General features: G+C 34.0%; 2 protein-coding genes across 2 annotated transcripts; both read left to right on the top strand.

Annotated features, from left to right (window-relative positions):
• The first annotated feature begins 10,855 nt into the window (after positions 1 to 10,855).
• On the top strand, positions 10,856 to 12,283 carry LOC131801527 (circadian clock-controlled protein daywake-like). The gene is made up of 3 exons (XM_059120287.1): positions 10,856 to 11,019; positions 11,469 to 11,949; positions 12,002 to 12,283. Exons 1-3 carry the CDS (start codon positions 10,947 to 10,949, stop codon positions 12,198 to 12,200), a joined length of 753 nt encoding a protein of 250 aa, XP_058976270.1. The 5' UTR covers positions 10,856 to 10,946; the 3' UTR covers positions 12,201 to 12,283.
• Positions 12,284 to 15,031: 2,748 nt separating this feature from the next.
• On the top strand, positions 15,032 to 16,121 carry LOC101896301 (uncharacterized). The gene has a single exon (XM_020038437.2). It carries the CDS (start codon positions 15,068 to 15,070, stop codon positions 16,109 to 16,111), a length of 1,044 nt encoding a protein of 347 aa, XP_019893996.1. The 5' UTR covers positions 15,032 to 15,067; the 3' UTR covers positions 16,112 to 16,121.
• Positions 16,122 to 19,011: the final 2,890 nt, after the last annotated feature.

The raw sequence follows: 19,011 nt of genomic DNA, 5'->3' as shown, positions 1-19,011 counted from the left end.
AATCCATTTCAGAGCAATTAGAGTCGATCCACGAATTTTCCGAGGAAAGTCAGGATATACGCGGGTTGGGGGGTTCTGGTGGACCGTGCAATCTCCGAAATAACTACGTTATGCAAATTCTCGTGTATTTTACATGGAAACGTTAATTTTTCTAGATGACACCCAAAACGGTTCTGAAATGGATTTATGATTACGACTTAGAAAGGAGTATGCTATTGTTTCTATCTTGGACATTGTAATATTTTTAGTAAACATAGATCGAGTTCTAAGCTTGGGACTAAAGTTCATTAAAATCATATATCTCATGTAAAGCGAAGAGCATTTCTATAAGGCAAAGACCAGGGCGTAGGTGGACGAAGTCGTTCTAGACCACCTAAACCTTTTCAAAAATTTTCTGAATAATCAATAATAATAACTTTTGGAAATGTAAATCAGTATCCGATTTCCGCATATCCAAATATTTTTCAATATTAGATCTAGTCCAAATGATGGGATATACAGATTTTCTCCCTATGGAAAATAGTGGAGCCATTTATGAGATTAAATGGCAAGGGGAACATCCTATTAGCCCAAAACTTTGATTATAATAAATTTTTTTATCATATTTATTTCAAGTTTGTTAACATTTAAAAGCATAGGCCGATTATTTTTTGAGAATTTCCAAAAATTGTCGTCAACGACCAGTTCTTTTATGTGAATTTTATGAGTAGGAACTTTGAAAATCTACAATTTTACGATATCGTTATATGGAAGCCATTCCTGGACCTAAATTTAAAGAGGGATTCTATTATTATGATTTCGAATTATTAATCGCACTGACTTATAAACCTAATAATTGACTTATACTGTACAATTTTCCAACGAATTTTCCAAAAAGACCTATGTTGAGCATTTTTTTCAGCATAAGGTTTTACATACTCTAACTGCCTTATAACATCGCATTTATGTGGAAATATCGAAAATCTGCATCCTTATATGGGGGCTACACCCAATCGTCTACACCTTAAATTTGCTGTTTTCAACAGCTGAGGATTTGTTTTAGTTAGAATTGATTGTTTATTTTGAATTTTCAAAGAAGATTTGAATTTGAAATTGGTAAAGCATTGCATTTTTTGACATGTATGACCAAATCAATTGGTTTCACAATCTATTACGAAAAGTCGACTTTGCTACATGTACCATATTCGAATATATAAAAAGAGGCGTTGAAATTCGACTTAAGTATCCTTATTTAGGGACTTTCACTTTTCACTTATGGCGTAGGTAATGAAGTACAACATAATAATCCATCAAACATTTGGGCGCCACATAAACCGAATTGCCCATTACTACGTTTTGTGAACAAACTACCTTTTCCATTACCAGTAGCATAGAAAAATATTCGATCCCGAATGAGAATCAACTACGCTTACATAAATTTTTACATTTTTTAACAGAAAATCCATGCCTGTTAACCATAAAGAAGCAAATATTTTAGATAGATATAAGATAATGCAGAATTTGCAAGACTACCATCTTATTTTTACTTTTTACTTCTTTAACGTTTCTGAAAAAAGCATTTCCCCCAGAGTGTATTTCAAAAAATTAAATATTCTACTGGCTTTGTCATTGAAAACATATGGAAAAAAAAATAATAACTTTATCATTACCCAATCATGAGTAACGACGACAGCACATGGTGTGCGTTCATTTCACATTAAACCCTTGTAAAATCGACCTATTAGATTTGTATGTAGTTACAACTTTCCTTAAATGGTCAGAAGGCGTTAGACAGTTCTTGTTTCCAGAGATATTACAATTTTGGTCGATTGTCGCCATTAAGTTTAAATAGGGGTAGCAACAAATTTAAACGGCAACCCTGCTTTGATTAGCACAACAAAAAAGCTTGCCTTATACTAACTCCATTATACTAAATAAAGCTTCTGATGAACTTGGATAAAATTGTAAACAATGACTAACACCACATAAAAAGCTTGAACACAAAAAAATATATATTCTTTACAAACCATATTTTCCCGGTGAAAGCTTCTTCAATGTGCTCAGTCAGTTTACGAACAACACAAAGTTTTCATTTTAACCTAAAATATACTTTTTAAAATTCAATGCTATAAAACATAATTAAAATTCACCTTCTTTTTGTTGTTCTTACAGAATATCCACCAATCCTGATACCGAGGTTGACATCAACAACGAAGAGGATGCGTAGCCATTACTCGGTGGCACCGCCGAAATGGAAGATTGCAGCAGCAGTAACAGCGATTCAAATGATGAAGATTTTCAAAATTTCCATCAAAACCAATACAGATGTGATGTTGAGGTCCATCCCATTTTCCATTCCAGCCATGGAGATGACAACGACCACTGCAGCGTTCTTAGCTAACATCAACCGAATTGACACTCAGACAATATTCCAATCAAAATTCGTAGAAAGACATAGTTTTTGTTTTTATTATTTGAAAATATCATTGTTGTATAGAAAGAAGATCTATGTAGATCGGAAATCATGTTAGGAATTTTCATATCACCAAAGTTAAAAAAAAAAACAAACACAGACATACACACACACAGAACAGCTCTCATGTAACATAGAATAAATAAGAGTTAAATGTTAATCCTTAAGCCATTGGAGTCGGAGGTGGTGATGGTGTTGAATAAAGAAAAAATTGTAATTTTTATATATACTATCAAAAGTTCGAGTTTTAAAAATTGTACATTGTTTTGAAAACCGCCCATTGACTTGAGGTTAATTTAATAAATACTTAAGTAGTCTAATTGAAAATTAGGGAAAAAATACAATGAATATAGCAAACGACTCCATGTTATTATTAAAAAAAGTATTTTGAAATTTGTTGAAAGTATTGAAACTTTAGGATTTGAAAAGGATTTGAAAAAATTTGTAAAATGTTTTAAAAATGTTATCAGGAGAAAACAAAATTGAAAAAAATTATAAAAAAAAGTATTTTTGAAAATTGTCTTAAAAAGATTATTTGGCCATAATTTCATTTGAAATTTTATATTTAAATTTATGCACATAAATGAAAACATTTATTTTTGTAAAAAATGAGTTCTTTTGGGATTATCTAATGTTCCTGTTATTTGTTAATAATTAACAAAACAGCTGATTCTTTTAATCAGCTGATCCTAACCAAATTACATTTCAAAGAAATGGATTTACTGCCACAAGTTACTTATTAAAATGATAATTTTTCAAAATCTTTTGGAGTCTATTGCATTATATTCATTGTTTTTTTGTTTCCTCATACCATTTTGTATTATAATTGGATCTATCGAAATGATCTTAAAATAATGCCTACAATTATATATTTTTTGTTATGAAATTATAATTGAAATGTGCAATATTCAATGGATCAATTTTTTAATAGCTAATGTACAAACAAGGCAAATGTTTTTTAAAAGGTTTATCAATAGTGTTTATTTTTTTCTAAAAAAAAATGTTTATTTTTGCTCTCTGTTTAATATGAGTATGTATACTTTTACAATATTTTTTTTTCTTTTAACTTTCAATACTCTTCCATTTTCCGAATATTGTTCTTCAATAAAATGCTGCATTATAATATTTTAAAAAATTGTTTTCTATAAAAAAAAAAACTTTTGATTTATTCCCACCATAAAGTTCTACAAAAACTCCTTATAGGAAATGGGTTTAGACGATAAATCGATAAGTTAAATGAAATTGACACTTGATTTTTATAAACAAGTAGAGGGCGCATGTACGGCCCAATCGAGCTTTTTACTTTCTGTCATAGGAAAACCAATTTAATCAAATTCGTTGGCTTCAAAATACTAAGATTGGAATTTGCTATGAGCGCTATTACAATTTAAAAAAGTAACAAGGAAAAAAGCAGCTAAGTTCCCCCACCATTTAGAAGGCACTTGTAAAAATTTAAAAAAAAAGCCCGCATGGGGCTATACGAAGACATGAACGAAATTTTTGAGCATATGCTTGTAGAATCCGTTACGAACTTTGAGTACGAAATTTGAAACAATTCGGGTGAATGATGTCGTTAAAATCATCAAAATACCGAATATTCGGAGGTTCCGTTATATGGGGGCTATACGAAAACGTGAATCAACATGGCCCATTTACGAACTTAGCCAAACTTCTGGCAAGTACACATATAAGCACCATAATTCGGTCTCCACCATTTGAAAAACACTTGCACAATGTAAAAAATTCCTCTTTAATTTTCTATGGGCTATACGACAACGTGGATCTCTACAGGCCAATTATCTGCCAGAAAGGTGATGCCTATTACGATCTCCAAGTTTGTGATAAGTTCTGTTGAAAAATGTAGCTAAAATCATCAAACTACCGAATATTGGGAGGTACCGTTATTTGGGGCCTTTATGAAGGCGTGGATCTGTGCCGGAAATTTTCTGGCATTGAAGCTAATACCCATCAAAAACTCCAACAAGAAATTTGGAAAAAATCCAGTGAAAATTGTGACACAAATCAACAACAACAATCTATACCAAAATTTGGAACCTATATGGACAGTTCTCTGAAGGATGTTTCTTATACTCTGGGAAACATAATCCCGATTTGAAGTAAATTCGGTTTGTAATTGTGCCTGAAACACCCAAAAACCCGACATCTGTATCTACATTTGACAAATTTTACGAAGATTTCAAAATATCAAACTGCAATTGGAAAATTGATCAGGACATTTTAAACAGCTAAATTATCTCTTAATAGGAATACGATATCCCAAATACAAACCGATTTGTGGTTGAAACTTTCCAAATACAGAAATATAGAATCGAATATTTAATCTATATTGGAAATATTTTGCAGGAAGGGTTAATCTCTTCTCTGAGATCCTGTAATTGCCAAATAAGAACTAAATGGTCTGAATCTGCATCTGAAACCTGTAAAATATATTAAATGCAGACCGTCACCGGTCTATATAGTGAAGCTACAATGAAAAGTTTTGCAAAGGGAGGACATACCTAGTAAACATCAAATAAAAACACTTGAAACTTGTAGCAGGAATCTGTAAAATCAGGATAGAACCATTAATTGTGCCTACATCTAAACTTGAATCCATATAAACATCATAGGATTGCTATAAATGTACCCAGCATAAACAGCCATTACCAAGTAATGGCAGGCGTACCTAAATACAAATTATCCAATTAACCATTATGTTTTAATTTAACCCATAATTTAATTCTATGGCCAAAAAGAGGCGACACATGAGTGGCAAAAATTGTCTGTGTTTTCAGAATGACAGTTTCTTTTTACATGTCATAGTATTTTATTATATTTTTCCTTCGTTTGGTGATCCTGAATCACGAACTTTCAACCTTCGGATGCGTACACTCTGTACAAACGTCATTATTTTACTTTGGTACGAAAGGTCAGGTATTTGACTTTGGCTTTTTACAGGACTGACTCGTTACTATGTGACTTTTTAATGCAAAATGTTTGTAGGTGTCATTCCAATGTAGTGTTGGAAGTGTCGCAAAGTAATCTCCATATCAGAAATGTCATAAATTTTACGATTATTCGTAAAGTATTTATACAAGGTGGCGGTAAAAGTAATCCTCCTATCAGAAAATGTTGCAAATTTACGGTTGGCCTCTAATGTCTTAATTACAGCCAAAAAAACATCGGAATGTCTGTCAAGTGCATATGAATGTACTTGATTTGCAAAATTTTCTGAATGTTTTTCGAGAACTTGTTACAATATTTGGACGTGAGAGGGAAATACATCTCTGTAAACTTGCTGAGTAATATCACACCTATTGTAAGAAAGAACTTGTCCCGCAAGAACTTAAAAACTCTCAGAAAAAGATTTGTCATAATTTATCTTTAGGAGTCGCTCTCCTTTGCAGAGCTTTCTATTTTTCCAATTTCCAACAATTCTTACGAATTTGTGGTTAACCAGACAAACATAGTAAAGGCTGTGACAAAAAAGTTCCCCTATATTGAAGTTTGTATTCCTCTATTGTAGTTACCTATCGATTAATAAAACATCTGAAAACATTTAATCAAACTGCTATGCGGTTAACTGAGTCTATAATCTGTTGTAACTTTTAATAATTTCTTATCAATAATAATTTTAAGTATAGATTTTATTTAAGTTTTTAAATTGTAATGGATATTTGAATATATAAAATAAACATGTATTTGTAAATAAACAGGAATCTATAAAAATAATGATTTTATTTTTTACATCTTAAACGAGATTAGCCCAGAGGGGCTCTGCGATGGGAGTCTAACGTCGAATAATAAAAAATAATAAAAAAAACAAAAGATATTTAGAAATATTAAGATATAGCAAGTTGTAAAGCATCGCTGACTTGTTTCGAAAGTTATGACAGGTTAAAGTATTGAAAATAGTGGGTAACAGAAGAAATGGTCCGATCTCTACCATCTTTATAACAGATCTTGTGTTGATGAAAATACTGAAATGTACAAAGTCTGTATGGAATTAAATGTTAATTAGGCGTTTTATGAGTTTCATGAACATTCAAAATTTCGACACTTTTGTGGAGGAGGTACCAAAAGGAGTGGACCGATATATTCCATCTTTACACCAGATCTTGGATTAATAAAAAATATTATGATGTGTGTAATTTAAAGACAATCGGACACTTACATAACATTTGATAAAAGTTATAATTATTCAAATTTTGAACCTTTTTGGGGAAGGTACTTGGTGGAGTGGACCGATATGGTCCATTTTCACACCAGACCTAGCACTGATTTTATTAAATATTAGGATAGGCAAAGTTGGAGTAAAATCGGACTACTCTTTCTCCTTCTCTCTTCTTTTTGGAAATGTTGAACTTTTGTGGGGAGGGTACCAAAAGGAATGGACCGATATTACCTATCTCCGAACTCGATCTAAATTTGATAATAATATTACGATGTAACAAGTTTGGACCACAGCACATACTCCCTTCGAGAGTGCGCACCAGCCAGCCAGACCGCGGACGGATATCGCTAGATTAACTCCAAATGTCCTGAAACGGATTTGGTATAAAGAGACCTAGGGCCTAAAACCGTAATTTCGATGAGGCATGTTTTGGCCGTATCAAATTATATACCCTCTCTAGCCATATAGCTGAGGGTATAAAAGATGTCTTAAATAACTCCTAAAGGAAATATTTTTAAGAAATGTTTAAAGGCACTGATGAGAATCCAAAAAAATAGATTTTCTCTGCCAGTTCTCTTTTCTGATTAATTCTAATAAATAAAAACAAGTAACTCTTCAATGATGTCTGAACAACAACTGAGAGTATGTTCAATGATCCAAAGTCATTGTTTTGTATTAAATACAATTGTATTGAATTTATCTGGTGGCACGTTTCGATCTGGCGGAGTTGTTCTCGTAAACATTCATTTGAAAAAAAAATAATATTTCCACGTGCAACAAAACGTAAACAGTTTTAAAGCGATTGCAAATGGAAATATAAATCATAATTCAGCAATTAATAATGAATAACTTATATCATCTTATTATCTTTTATAATCATATATCAGGTCTTGAGGTTATTCATTGATTAAATATTAAGCTTGGCGGAATATATATGATCTATTACTCTTTCGTAGTACGACACAATTTTCGTTCATTTCAAATAAATCTCCCTAACTCAATCCTAAAACAAAGAGTACAATTAAGAGAGAATTGCAATTCTTTGCAAATGAATTGATTATGAAAAACACGAACTCTATGTAAGAATGTGAGAAGAAGTTTCGCCTTTTAAAATACATATTACACGGGAACTACAAGGCGCCCATTTAATGTGACTCAAAAACCCTTTAGAATAAAAAAAACACAATGCACGTTTTGCAATCTTAACGGAAAACTAAGTGAATGCATTAATTTTCTATCTGAATTGGGTGGTTAAGCATTCCTTCGAAGTTAATAAGATTAATTTACTAATTCTTAATTGCACAGATTCAATCGGCTTTTTACACAACTACAACGGCGTAACAAAGTTACCCAGCTAAGCGAACTATTAGAGTTCAGAATGAGAATGGATCCAAGAGTTTACTAAAAGACAAGCCTACTAAAGGACAGCGAGAGATCAAAATGGTATCTTCTATTGTGGGGAATTGGCTGGAAAAGTGGATGCCAGAGAGAAGATTAAGCCTTAAGGCCGGATTAAGTCCAAGTACCATCATCTTGCTTGATACTGTATTGGGGGATCTTGGGCAGTATTAAAAAAAAAACTGGCAACATCATTAGATGCACTGAAACTAACCTAAAGGTGAAGGCAGCAAAAACTTGTTCTATGTATTCTCAACTTAAGTCCCATGCTAAACAGTCAGTTCAGTCTTGTGCTTATTGGAGACTGCCTTATAAGCATTCAAATCCGTACATGAAGCATCGTTCTTCTGGCTTTATTTATGATTTCCTTGTTACGGCTTCAATAGTAAATGTGATGGGTGTTAGTATCGCATCCAATCATGCTCCGAAATGCTTGCTCGAATTCGAGTAGAGGGCGAAAATCGCTGGAATTCAGAGAAAAAAACTTTTGGGAGTGAAATTCTCCCGAAATCGAGCTGATTCTACTCTTATCGAGCTTCTTTTTATTTTTTGTCATACCGTTGTAGTATGTGTAGGAATGTGCATTTACTTAATTAAGGAGACTTTTTAACTTGGGGGCTTCGACAGTGATAATAACGACAATAACTACCCAGAGTTGTATGTGATGTGGGAAGGTTGGGGTGATTCCTAAAGTAAAGTATCTATCTCCTACAGAGACGTTAAGCCAAATTTACTCCTGGAGTAAACGCTTACTCTATTTCGAGCATTTCGAATCCCATTACAGTTTTTAAACAGAAGTCACCTGGAGTAAACTTTGTATAAAACTCACACTCTTTGGCAATACCCGTTCGGGAGTATTATTCACTCGTGAGTAAAATCGAAAAAAAGTGAGCTCTGGTATTAGAGTATTTGGAACAAACAGATGCTGAACTTTCTCCATTTATAGAGTGAAATTCGTGTACCATTGGAACAATGTGCGGAGCCAGACCATTAAAAAATAGGGCTTCTGAAATGTGATGATATTGGTGTTCAGATTCCATGGAAATACTACAGAGTTTTGCTAAAATTACCAGAAGTACAAAAAAAGAAGCTGTAAGTTTGGTCGGACAGAACTTTGAATACCCTCTACGATTTCGAACAAATTTGGCAATTCTGGCAAAATAAAATCTGTTAAAAAATGTCAAAGTCAAATGCGAAACTTGAAAAAAAAAATTAAATTGAATTTCAAATACCAAACATTTTCGGTGAATTCTGGGTGAGATGAAAAAACTGCAACCAACTTCAGACTGCTGTCATTTCTAAGCCACTCGAAGTCAAGGAAGAGGACGGAAGAAAACAGCAACATCCGCAGAAATAGTTCGAAAAGTAAAGAATCGATTTAATCGAAACCCGCGAAACGTCGCAATTGCCGAAAAATGGCTCATGAGCTGAACATATCCCAATATTCCATTCGGCAAATATTGAAAAATGAGCCATTGAAATTCCAAAAGTGCAAGAACTTACACCGCAACAGAAAGAAAATAGACTCAAAAGAGCTAAAGAGTTGCTTCGCTTGGCCGAAAGTGGTGAACTGCCGAATTTGGTTTTCCTCCGATGAAGAAACATTAGTTGCCAGCAGTTTGTAAACAAACAAAATGATCGTGTTTACTTGCCAAATAGGTCAGCTGAATATGTGCACCTTCGATTGGCCACCAGAACTCAAGCGCCGGCCATGGTGATGGTGTGGGCCGCCATAACAGCCAATGGTCGATCTCCGCTCGTATTAACGCCGTATTAACCGTGGTATCAGAACAAATGCCGAATATTATCGCGAAAATATTCTGGAAGGTGTATTAAAGCCTTGGACACGCAAACATTTTGGCCGCAGACCTTGAACATTCCAATAGGACTTAGCAACATCGCACTCAGCACGCGCCATCCAAGAATGGTTACAAAATGAGATACTTCGCTTCATTTCCAGCGCACAATGGCCACCAAAATCTCCGGATACCAATCTGTTGGGCTAATGTGCCTGGAGTATTTTGGAAAGCAAAGTTGGCTCTAAATAATACCAAAGTGTCGATCACCTCAAGCAAGCGCTTCGCCGGGAATGGGCCAAAATACCGCAGAGCAACATTCTTTTATTGACCGTTTGAAGGCCATATTCGTGCCAAAGGTGATCAATTCGAACAAATCTAAACTTATTCTAATATTTGATGCTATTTCCGACATTTTTTGCTTTCATTCAATAAAATTCAAAAACAAAAAATGTAAAATTATGGCGTTTGGCTTTGTTGCATTTTTTATCTCGCTTAAATAACCAAAATACCGAAAATAGAGACCACTTTCAATACCAAAAGTCCTGCAGACATAACATCACTAAATCGACATAGAATTTTATGCTGATCAAGAATATATACTATGTGGGGTCTAAAATATATATTTGAGGTTTTAAAACCAAAATGACAAACTTAATATACCCTCCATACTATGGTGGAGGATATAAAAATATGAAAAAAGCTATTGAAAAAAGCCAAAGTGTAAAGAAATATGTATTAAAACTGAATGTTTCTTTTGACATTTGTCCTATGTGTGACATTTGGTTTGCTGGGTAGCAAATTTACATAAGTACACATGAGCTTTACGAATTTAAAGCTTAATACCTGAAATCACTAAATACACATTTGAGTGTAGATTCCATGGACTTAAGCTCTTTTAATTCTCAACGCGGTAAAAATGCTCTCACATAACATCCGTCCACACTTAACTTAATAGGTTTTTAATTGACCTTTAAAGTATAATTTATTAAGTAGAACATTTTAAGATTTCTATAAAAAGAAAGGAAGTTCTGAAACATTTTCAAGTTTATTTCGATCGTTAAACGGACAAAGAATAACTTTTAAAATATTACAAACTATAAGATAAAATACTAAAAAATAGAAAATGTATTTTAAAACATTGTTATCGATAAGTTTTGTTGTGTGTTTTATAGTCGGTTCAAATGCCGGAGATTTACGTGAGTGAAAATTTTAGGGAATTCCGAAAGGAAAACCGGCCGAGAGTTTCCCATTTTCCAACGATCATAATGACAGATCAGCATTGGCAAAATATCTCAAATTGTGACTAAAAATATTAAAAATATCCTGACAAATTATTTTAGATGTAAACTAAAGCTTGAAATTATATGGAGGATGTTGGAGTTATATAGAAATTGGTTCAAAAGTCTAATTCGTTCGAAAAGACTTCAATAAATTCTGGTATAAATCATAGCCTACTTTCTCCTAAAAACGAGGACAAGTCATAAATAAGCTCAAAACTCTACTTTCGAATAGTGGCCGTTTAAAATTGGAAAGGTTATAAGTCGAGAAGTTGACCTCAAACAATCACTAAATTGAGAACATAGCTATAGAAGATGATGAATCACCAATTATATCGATAAACTTTATCATTTTTTCCAAATTTCAGCCTCCGACATAGCCAAATGCAAAATTGCCGACAACGAATGCGTTGGCAAAAAGACCATGGAAGTTCTGCAAAAATACTCCAATGGCAATCCCGACTTTGGTATGCCCAAAATATCCGGGTTACAACTGAAGAACATTACAGTGGCCCGAGCCTCTAACAAATCTCCGATACAGTTGAATTTTAAATTTATTCAATTAACCAGTCAGGGTCTTGAGGATTCAATAATCGTGAATACTTCGGGTTGGACAAAGTCTCCCAAGAATCTCGAAGCAAATCTCATATTGCCCAAGTTGGTTATCAATGGCGATTATGAAACAGATGGTCGCATTTTACTTCTGGCGCTCGATGGCAAAGGTACGGGGTATTTTGAAATGACCGACAATCAGGTGAACATCAAAGCCAAGGTGGTATTAGAAAAGCGTAGCGATGGTAAAAATTACATCAGGATTATAAAAATTAAGGCGGTTATGATACCGAAAAAGTAAGTTTTTACAGAATTTATTTCGGCACAAATCAAAATTTATCTGTTGCAGGCTCTTTATCAAAATGGACAATTTGGTCAAAGGAAGCCCGGAATTGTCGAAAACCATTAACGATGTAATCAATGACAATTGGAGTGACGTGTGGCAGGAACTGGCCCCAGGTATTAACAATGCATTGGCTCAAATCATTGAGAGCTTAGCTGCACCTGTCTTTGATAAACTATCCTACGATGATTTCTATGTAGAATAATGTAGAAAGTAGCCGTTTAGTTTAGGTTTACTAAAGCCAAATAGTGTTCAGTGTTGAAATTGAGTTGTCAATATTTTGAATCGAATTTGTGAATATGTATTTCAAATAAATGTTTAAATAACTTATTGCTGTATAGAAAAGTTGACGATAACCACTTTATTGTATAGAAAAGTTGTCGGTAGCAACTTTTTTGTATAGAAAAGTTATCGATAACAACTTTTTTTGTATAGAAAGTTTGTCGATAACAACTTTTCTCTATAAAAAATTTTCGACAACAACTTTTCTGCATAGAAAAGTTGTCGATAACAACTTTTCTTTATAGAAAAGTTGTCGATAACAACTATTCTCTATAGAAAAGATGTCGATAACAACTCTTCTCTATAAAAAGTTGTCGATAACAACTTTTCTCTATAGAAAAGTTGTCGATAACAAGTTTTTTTGTATAGACAATGTGTCGATAACAACTTTTCCGTATAAAAAGTGTATCGATAACAAAGTTTACGTATAGGAAAGTTGTCGATAACAACTTTTATGTATAGAAAAGTAGTCGACAACAACTTTTTTGTATAGAAAATTTGTCGATAACAACTTTTTTGTATAGAAAAGTTGTCGATAATAACTTTTTCTCTATAGAAAAGGTGTCGATAATAACTTTTTTGTATAGAAAAGATGTCGATAATAACTTTTTCTCTATAGAAAAGGTGTCGATAACAACTTTCCTCTATACTTTTCTCTTTAGAAAAGCTGTCGATAACAACTTTTCTCTATAGAAAAGATGACGATAACAACTCTTCTCTATAAAAAGTTTTCGATAACAACTTTTCTCTACAGAAAAGTTGTCGATAACAAGTTTTTTTGTATAGACAATGTGTCGATAACAACTTTTCCGTATAAAAAGTGTATCGATAACAAAGTTTACGTATAGGAAAGTTGTCGATAACACCTTTTATGTATAGAAAAGTAGTCGATAACAACTTTTTTGTATAGAAAAGTTGTCGATAACAACTTTTCTTTATAGAAAAGTTGTCGATAACAACTTTTCTTTATAGAAAAGTTGTCGATAACAACTATTCTCTATAGAAAAGATGTCGATAACAACTCTTCTCTATAAAAAAGTTGTCGATAACAACTTTTCTCTACAGAAAAGTTGTCGATAACAAGTTTTTTTGCATAGACAATGTGTCGATAACAACTTTTCCGTATAAAAAGTGTATCGATAACAAAGTTTACGTATAGGAAAGTTGTCGATAACAACTTTTATGTATAGAAAAGTAGTCGATAACAACTTTTTTGTATAGAAAAGTTGTCGATAACAACTTTTTTGTATAGAAAAGTTGTCGATAATAACTTTTTTGTATAGAAAAGTTGTCGATAACTTTTTTGTATAGAAAAGTTGTCGATAATAACTTTTTTATATAGAAAAGTTGTCGATAACAACTTTGCTCTATAGAAAAGGTGTCGATAACAACTTTCCTCTATACTTTTCTCTTTAGAAAAGCTGTCGATAACAACTTTTCTGTATAGAAAAGTTGTCGATAACAACTTTTCTTTATAGAAAAGTTGTCGATAACAACTTTTCTTTATAGAAAAGTTGTCGATAACAACTTTTCTTTATAGAAAAGTTGCCGATAACAACTTTTCTTTATAGAAAAGTTGTCGATAACAACTTTTCTTTATAGAAAAGTTGTCGATAACAACTTTTCTTTATAGAAAAGTTGCCGATAACAAATTTTCTCTATAGAAAAGTTGCCGATAACAACTTTTCTCTATAGAAAAGTTGCCGATAACAACTTTTCTCTATAGAAAAGTTGCCGATAACAACTTTTCTCTATAGAAAAGTTGCCGATAACAACTTTTCTCTATAGAAAAGTTGCCGATAACAACTTTTCTCTATAGAAAAGTTGCCGATAACAACTTTTCTCTATAGAAAAGTTGCCGATAACAACTTTTCTCTATAGAAAAGTTGCCGATAACAACTTTTCTCTATAGAAAAGTTGCCGATAACAACTTTTCTCTATAGAAAAGTTGCCGATAACAACTTTTCTCTATAGAAAAGTTGCCGATAACAAATTTTCTCTATAGAAAAGTTACCGATAACAACTTTTCTCTATAGAAAAGTTACCGATAACAACTTTTCTCTATAGGCAAGTAGCCGATGACAACTTTTCTCTAGAGAAAAGCTGTCGATAACAACTTTTCTCTATAGAAAAGCTGTCGATAACAACATTTCTCTATAGAAAAGCTCTCGATAACAACTTTTCTCTATAGCAAAGTTGTCGAAAACAACTTTTCTCTATAGAAAAGTAGTCGATAACAATTTTACACACAATGTGTCGATAACAACTTTTCCGTATAGAAAAGTTGTCGATAACAAGTTTTCCGTATCGAAAAGATGTCGATAACAACTTTTCCATATAGAATTAATCTCCTTAATGAAAGATTATATCCTTCCAATCTTTCCTTAAATACCACTGTATCCCCATTTTTTTGGAAAAAAATTAAAATTTAAATTCGAAATAAAAACCGTGGAAATAATAAATGTCAGTGGCTTCGGAAAATAATCAAAACAAACTTTCGTGCAAAATAATGCACCTACATTAAACAAAAACAAGAAGAAGAAGACCACCAAAAAACAGGCGTTAAACCACAAACCCATTATTATGCAATAATGTCGGGCCAACATGAAGACCACTGCCGACCAACATTGATCGGTGGAAAATCATTGAAGTGTTACTTCCACACCAAATGGACGTGGCGACTCTGCTGCTGCCACTATCAGCACAGCGTTGATCCTACAGCGAAAACATAAAAATGGTATTACATTTCAACGGAAGCTCAAGTTCATTGTAAACTTGCGAACGGTAAACATGTCCATGAAACTATGGATCGCTCTGAGAATATGGATCGGTATCATGCAACAACTGGGCGTGGTGCAGAGTATAATTGTGGAACGAAATTTACACTCCTACTATCGTCTACCCATCTCGGCTGTGAGGCGTACTAACATGACCCAGGAATACTATATACTGCAGTGTCCGTTCAAGTCCTCATTGCAGATACCCAAACCCAAAGATATGGATATTTGTACAATTGCAGGCCGCTACAAGGACGAGGAGAAGGATAAGGGCGAGAAAATAAAACCGGTGGTAGAATTGACGGGTAGCACGGCGAAAAAGAATGGGCATAGCAAAGCTGAACACAGAAATCTCAAGGCCCCCAAGGAAGTGAAATGGATAAAAATTAAAAAGAGAAAACCCAAGAAAATTGTAATGCTAGTCAAGAAGCCGCCCAAAACGAAGGAGTACTACAAGCGACCGAAAACGGAAATAACCGAACAATACAAGGCCACTAATGTCCGACTGTATTTGGACCATCCAGCCTCGGCTTCGGAGGCTAAAATTACTGTAAATGGTAAGGCGGTGCAGGTGCATGATTCCCAAGCCTCCGGTTCGTCGATGATGAAGCCGAAAATGCTACCAAAACCACTGCAAAAACCAAGGATATCCACCGACAAATCAATGGAAAAGGAATACAGAGATAATTCCCAACCACAACAAAAGCAAACAAATTCCAAACAAATGGACATGGATTTCATAGATGACGACTCATCTGAATCACAGGAAAGAGATAAAGAAGATAGGAGGTCCTCTCCAAATAGTCCCTTGAAATATTTGGCAACCAAAAATGTCTTGAAAAAGTTACAACTGCCTCACAAAGGCAAACCTAATCGTCCTCTGGATAAATCGGAAAAATTCTACGCCCAATCAAAGAAATATAAAAAAGGTTTCAAAACGAAAGGCTATCAAAATATGTATCATCGCGATGAAATCTATCAGGACCACATCTACTATGATGATCTACAGGAAAGAGGCAAATATGATATTTATAAAAAAGCGAAAAAGAAATTTTGATTTGAAATAAAAAAAAAGTTTATTAAAAAAGAGAGAATGTTTTGAAATTTCCAATTTACAGGGTGAGATAAAAAAACAACAACAAAGTCAGACGCCATAATTTTTATTTATTTTTTTTAATTTTATCGAAAAAGGCAAAAATATCGGAAATAGCATCAAAACTTAGAATAAGTTTAGATTTTTTTCGAATACGAATTGGTCACTTTTGGCATGAATTATGGCCTTTAAACGGCCAATGAAACCGTCACACGCTGCCCGAATGTTGCTCTGCGGTATTTTGACCCATTCCCGGCGAAGCGCTTGATTGAGGTGATCGACACTTTGGTATTTTTTAGTGCCAACCTCGCTTTTCAAAATACTCCAGACACAATAGTCCAACGGATTGGTATCCGGATATTTTTGTGGCAATTGTGCACTGGAAATGAAGCGAGGAACCTCATTTTGTAACCATTCTTGGGTGGCACGTGCTGAGTGCGATGGTGCTGAGTCCTGTTAGAATGTCCAAGGTCTGCGGCCAAAATGTTTGCGTGCCCAAGGCTTTAATACACCCTCCAGAATATTTTCGCGATAATATTCGGCACTTATTCTGATGTTACGGTCGATTAATATGAGCGGAGAGCCACCATCGGCTGGCTGGCGCTTGAGTTCTGTTGGCCAATCGAAGGTGCACATTTTCAGCTGACCTCTTTCGCAAGTAAACACGATCATTTTGTCTGTTTACAAACTGCTGGACAACGAATGTTTTCTCATTGGAGAAAACCAAATTCGGCAGTTCACCACCTTAGGCCAAGCAATGCAACTCTTTAGCTCTTTTGAGTCTATTTTCTTTCTGTTGCGGTATAAGCTTTTGCACTTTTGGAAATTCAATGGCTTACCCCGAGCTCATTTTTCAATATTTGCCGAATGGAATATTGCGATATGTTCAGCCCACGAGACATTTTTTGGGCCACTGCGTCACGGATTTCGATCAAGTGGCTTCTTTAGTTATCGAACCATTTCTGCTGATGTTGTCGTTTTCTTCCGTCCACTTCCTTGGTAGCGTCGGGCTACGCTACCAGCATCACTGTAATGAACGATGGTACGAGACACAAAAGGTTTATTCACATTTAAATGCTGGAGTGCTCTAACGATAACCACTTGTGGTTTTCCAGCCAAATATAAAGAAATCACACTATGACGCTTGAATTCCATCACGAATAACTTTTATTCAGGAAAATTCTCACCAAAATGCTTTTGTACGCTCGTTAACAATATAATGAGCTATCACTGGAATAATTTTAACAGCTGTCGGACGAGTGGCTTAGAAATGACAGCAGTCTGAAATTGGTTGAAGTATTTCATTTCATCCTTTAAATTTATGTAAACGAACATTGGCTGAACACATATTTAAAAAAAATAATTATAATCATTGTTATAGTCGGATATTTTTGTTCTTAAAATTGGACAAATTGGAGATTAAAAAAGTGAACAAATCCAATTAATAAAGGAGAAGAGAAAATATATATTTCAATTATTATTACGCCCTTTTCCCCATTATTAAAAATCTATTTATAAGAAAATCTATCCAGACAATGTCACATTCCTCACTAACGACCATAAACGATACCTGTCGCAGAGACCAATCAACACTTAATTTACAATTTCCTTGATTTACTCAGCCATTGGATTACTTTTACTTTTATTTGACACGTGATGGAATATAATTTCTCGCTGCTAAATCAATTAAGAAGCGATTAAAATAACACCATTATTGAATTGTTAGATTATCGCACTAAATATCGTCGGCTCTTAACTCTTTGGCGCAATAAATAATTGCACAAAACCAACAAAAACAAAAAAAAAAAACAAAAGTTTATGGTAATAACAATTAGTGGCTTTGCTAAGCACTTGCCAACAACATCGGCGTTGACTAGGTCTGGTGGCATGGATGGTGGTTTGGTAAAAAAAAAACACACACAAAAACTACGACGCATCAAGTGATTTGCATTTGAAATTGGTTTGGAACACGCAACCTTTTCTAGCTGCAGCAGAGGAAAATGCCTATACCTAAACTAATAATAGTATTTGGAAGTTTGTGGCAACAAAGTACTTGTGATAAATATATTCCGAAACGGTGTAAGTGTTTGTTGAAAAAAACTGTCGATAATGAATTAAGAGGTCATTTACATTTCTCTAAAGAGTCAAATTTTTTGGCACGACAACAAGCTAAAGTCAGTGTTTATTTTTAAATCGGAAACCAAATTTAGGGCAGAACACTGCCTAACTATATTTGTGAACTGATTTGAGTACTGGTTTATTTTGAGACGCCCCATAAATTTTTATATTCAAATTTTGGTACAAATGATAACTTACACTGTGCGACCAAAATTCGTTTTTTCTAAATAATTATGGGGGAAGGAAATCCAGCAGATTATGAAAGTAGAGCTAACAAGTTAAAAAATATCAGTCGGTTTTGTCGACAGATGTATACTCTTAGCCTATTCCATTATGTTAATACAAGATGTTGACGCTTGATACAGAAGGAGCGGACAAATATTATCCACTTCTTATCTGAACTAACTATATATAAGTCAGACGTCCGACAGCTGTTAAAATTATTCCAGTGACAGCTCATTATATTGTTTACAAGCGTACAAAAGCATTTTGGTGAGAATTTTGCAGAACAAAAGTTATTCGTGATGGAATTCAAGCGTCATAGTGTGATTTCTTTTTATTTGGCTGGAAAACCACAAGTGGCTATCGTTAGAGCACTTCAGCATTTAAATGTTAATAAATCTTTTGTGTCTCGTACCATCGCTCATTACCGTGATACTGGTAGCGTAGCCCGACGTCGAGGAAGTGGACGGAAAAAACCGACAACAGCAGAAATGGTTCGAAAAGTAAGGAAGTGACTCGATCGA

Source organism: Musca domestica, unplaced genomic scaffold (assembly GCF_030504385.1).
Source record: "Musca domestica strain aabys unplaced genomic scaffold, Musca_domestica.polishedcontigs.V.1.1 164, whole genome shotgun sequence".
In the NCBI taxonomy this organism is placed as follows: domain Eukaryota; kingdom Metazoa; phylum Arthropoda; class Insecta; order Diptera; family Muscidae; genus Musca; species Musca domestica.
This window is presented reverse-complemented; position numbering and strand designations above follow the sequence as displayed.

Coding starts and splice junctions, on each gene's coding strand:
- LOC131801527 (XM_059120287.1), top strand. CDS start 10,947: ATGTATTTTAAAACATTGTTATCGATAAGTTTTGTTGTGTGTTTTATA. Junction 11,020..11,468: donor TTCAAATGCCGGAGATTTAC/GTGAGTGAAAAT, acceptor TCCAAATTTCAG/CCTCCGACATAGCCAAATGC. Junction 11,950..12,001: donor GCGGTTATGATACCGAAAAA/GTAAGTTTTTAC, acceptor TATCTGTTGCAG/GCTCTTTATCAAAATGGACA.
- LOC101896301 (XM_020038437.2), top strand. CDS start 15,068: ATGTCCATGAAACTATGGATCGCTCTGAGAATATGGATCGGTATCATG.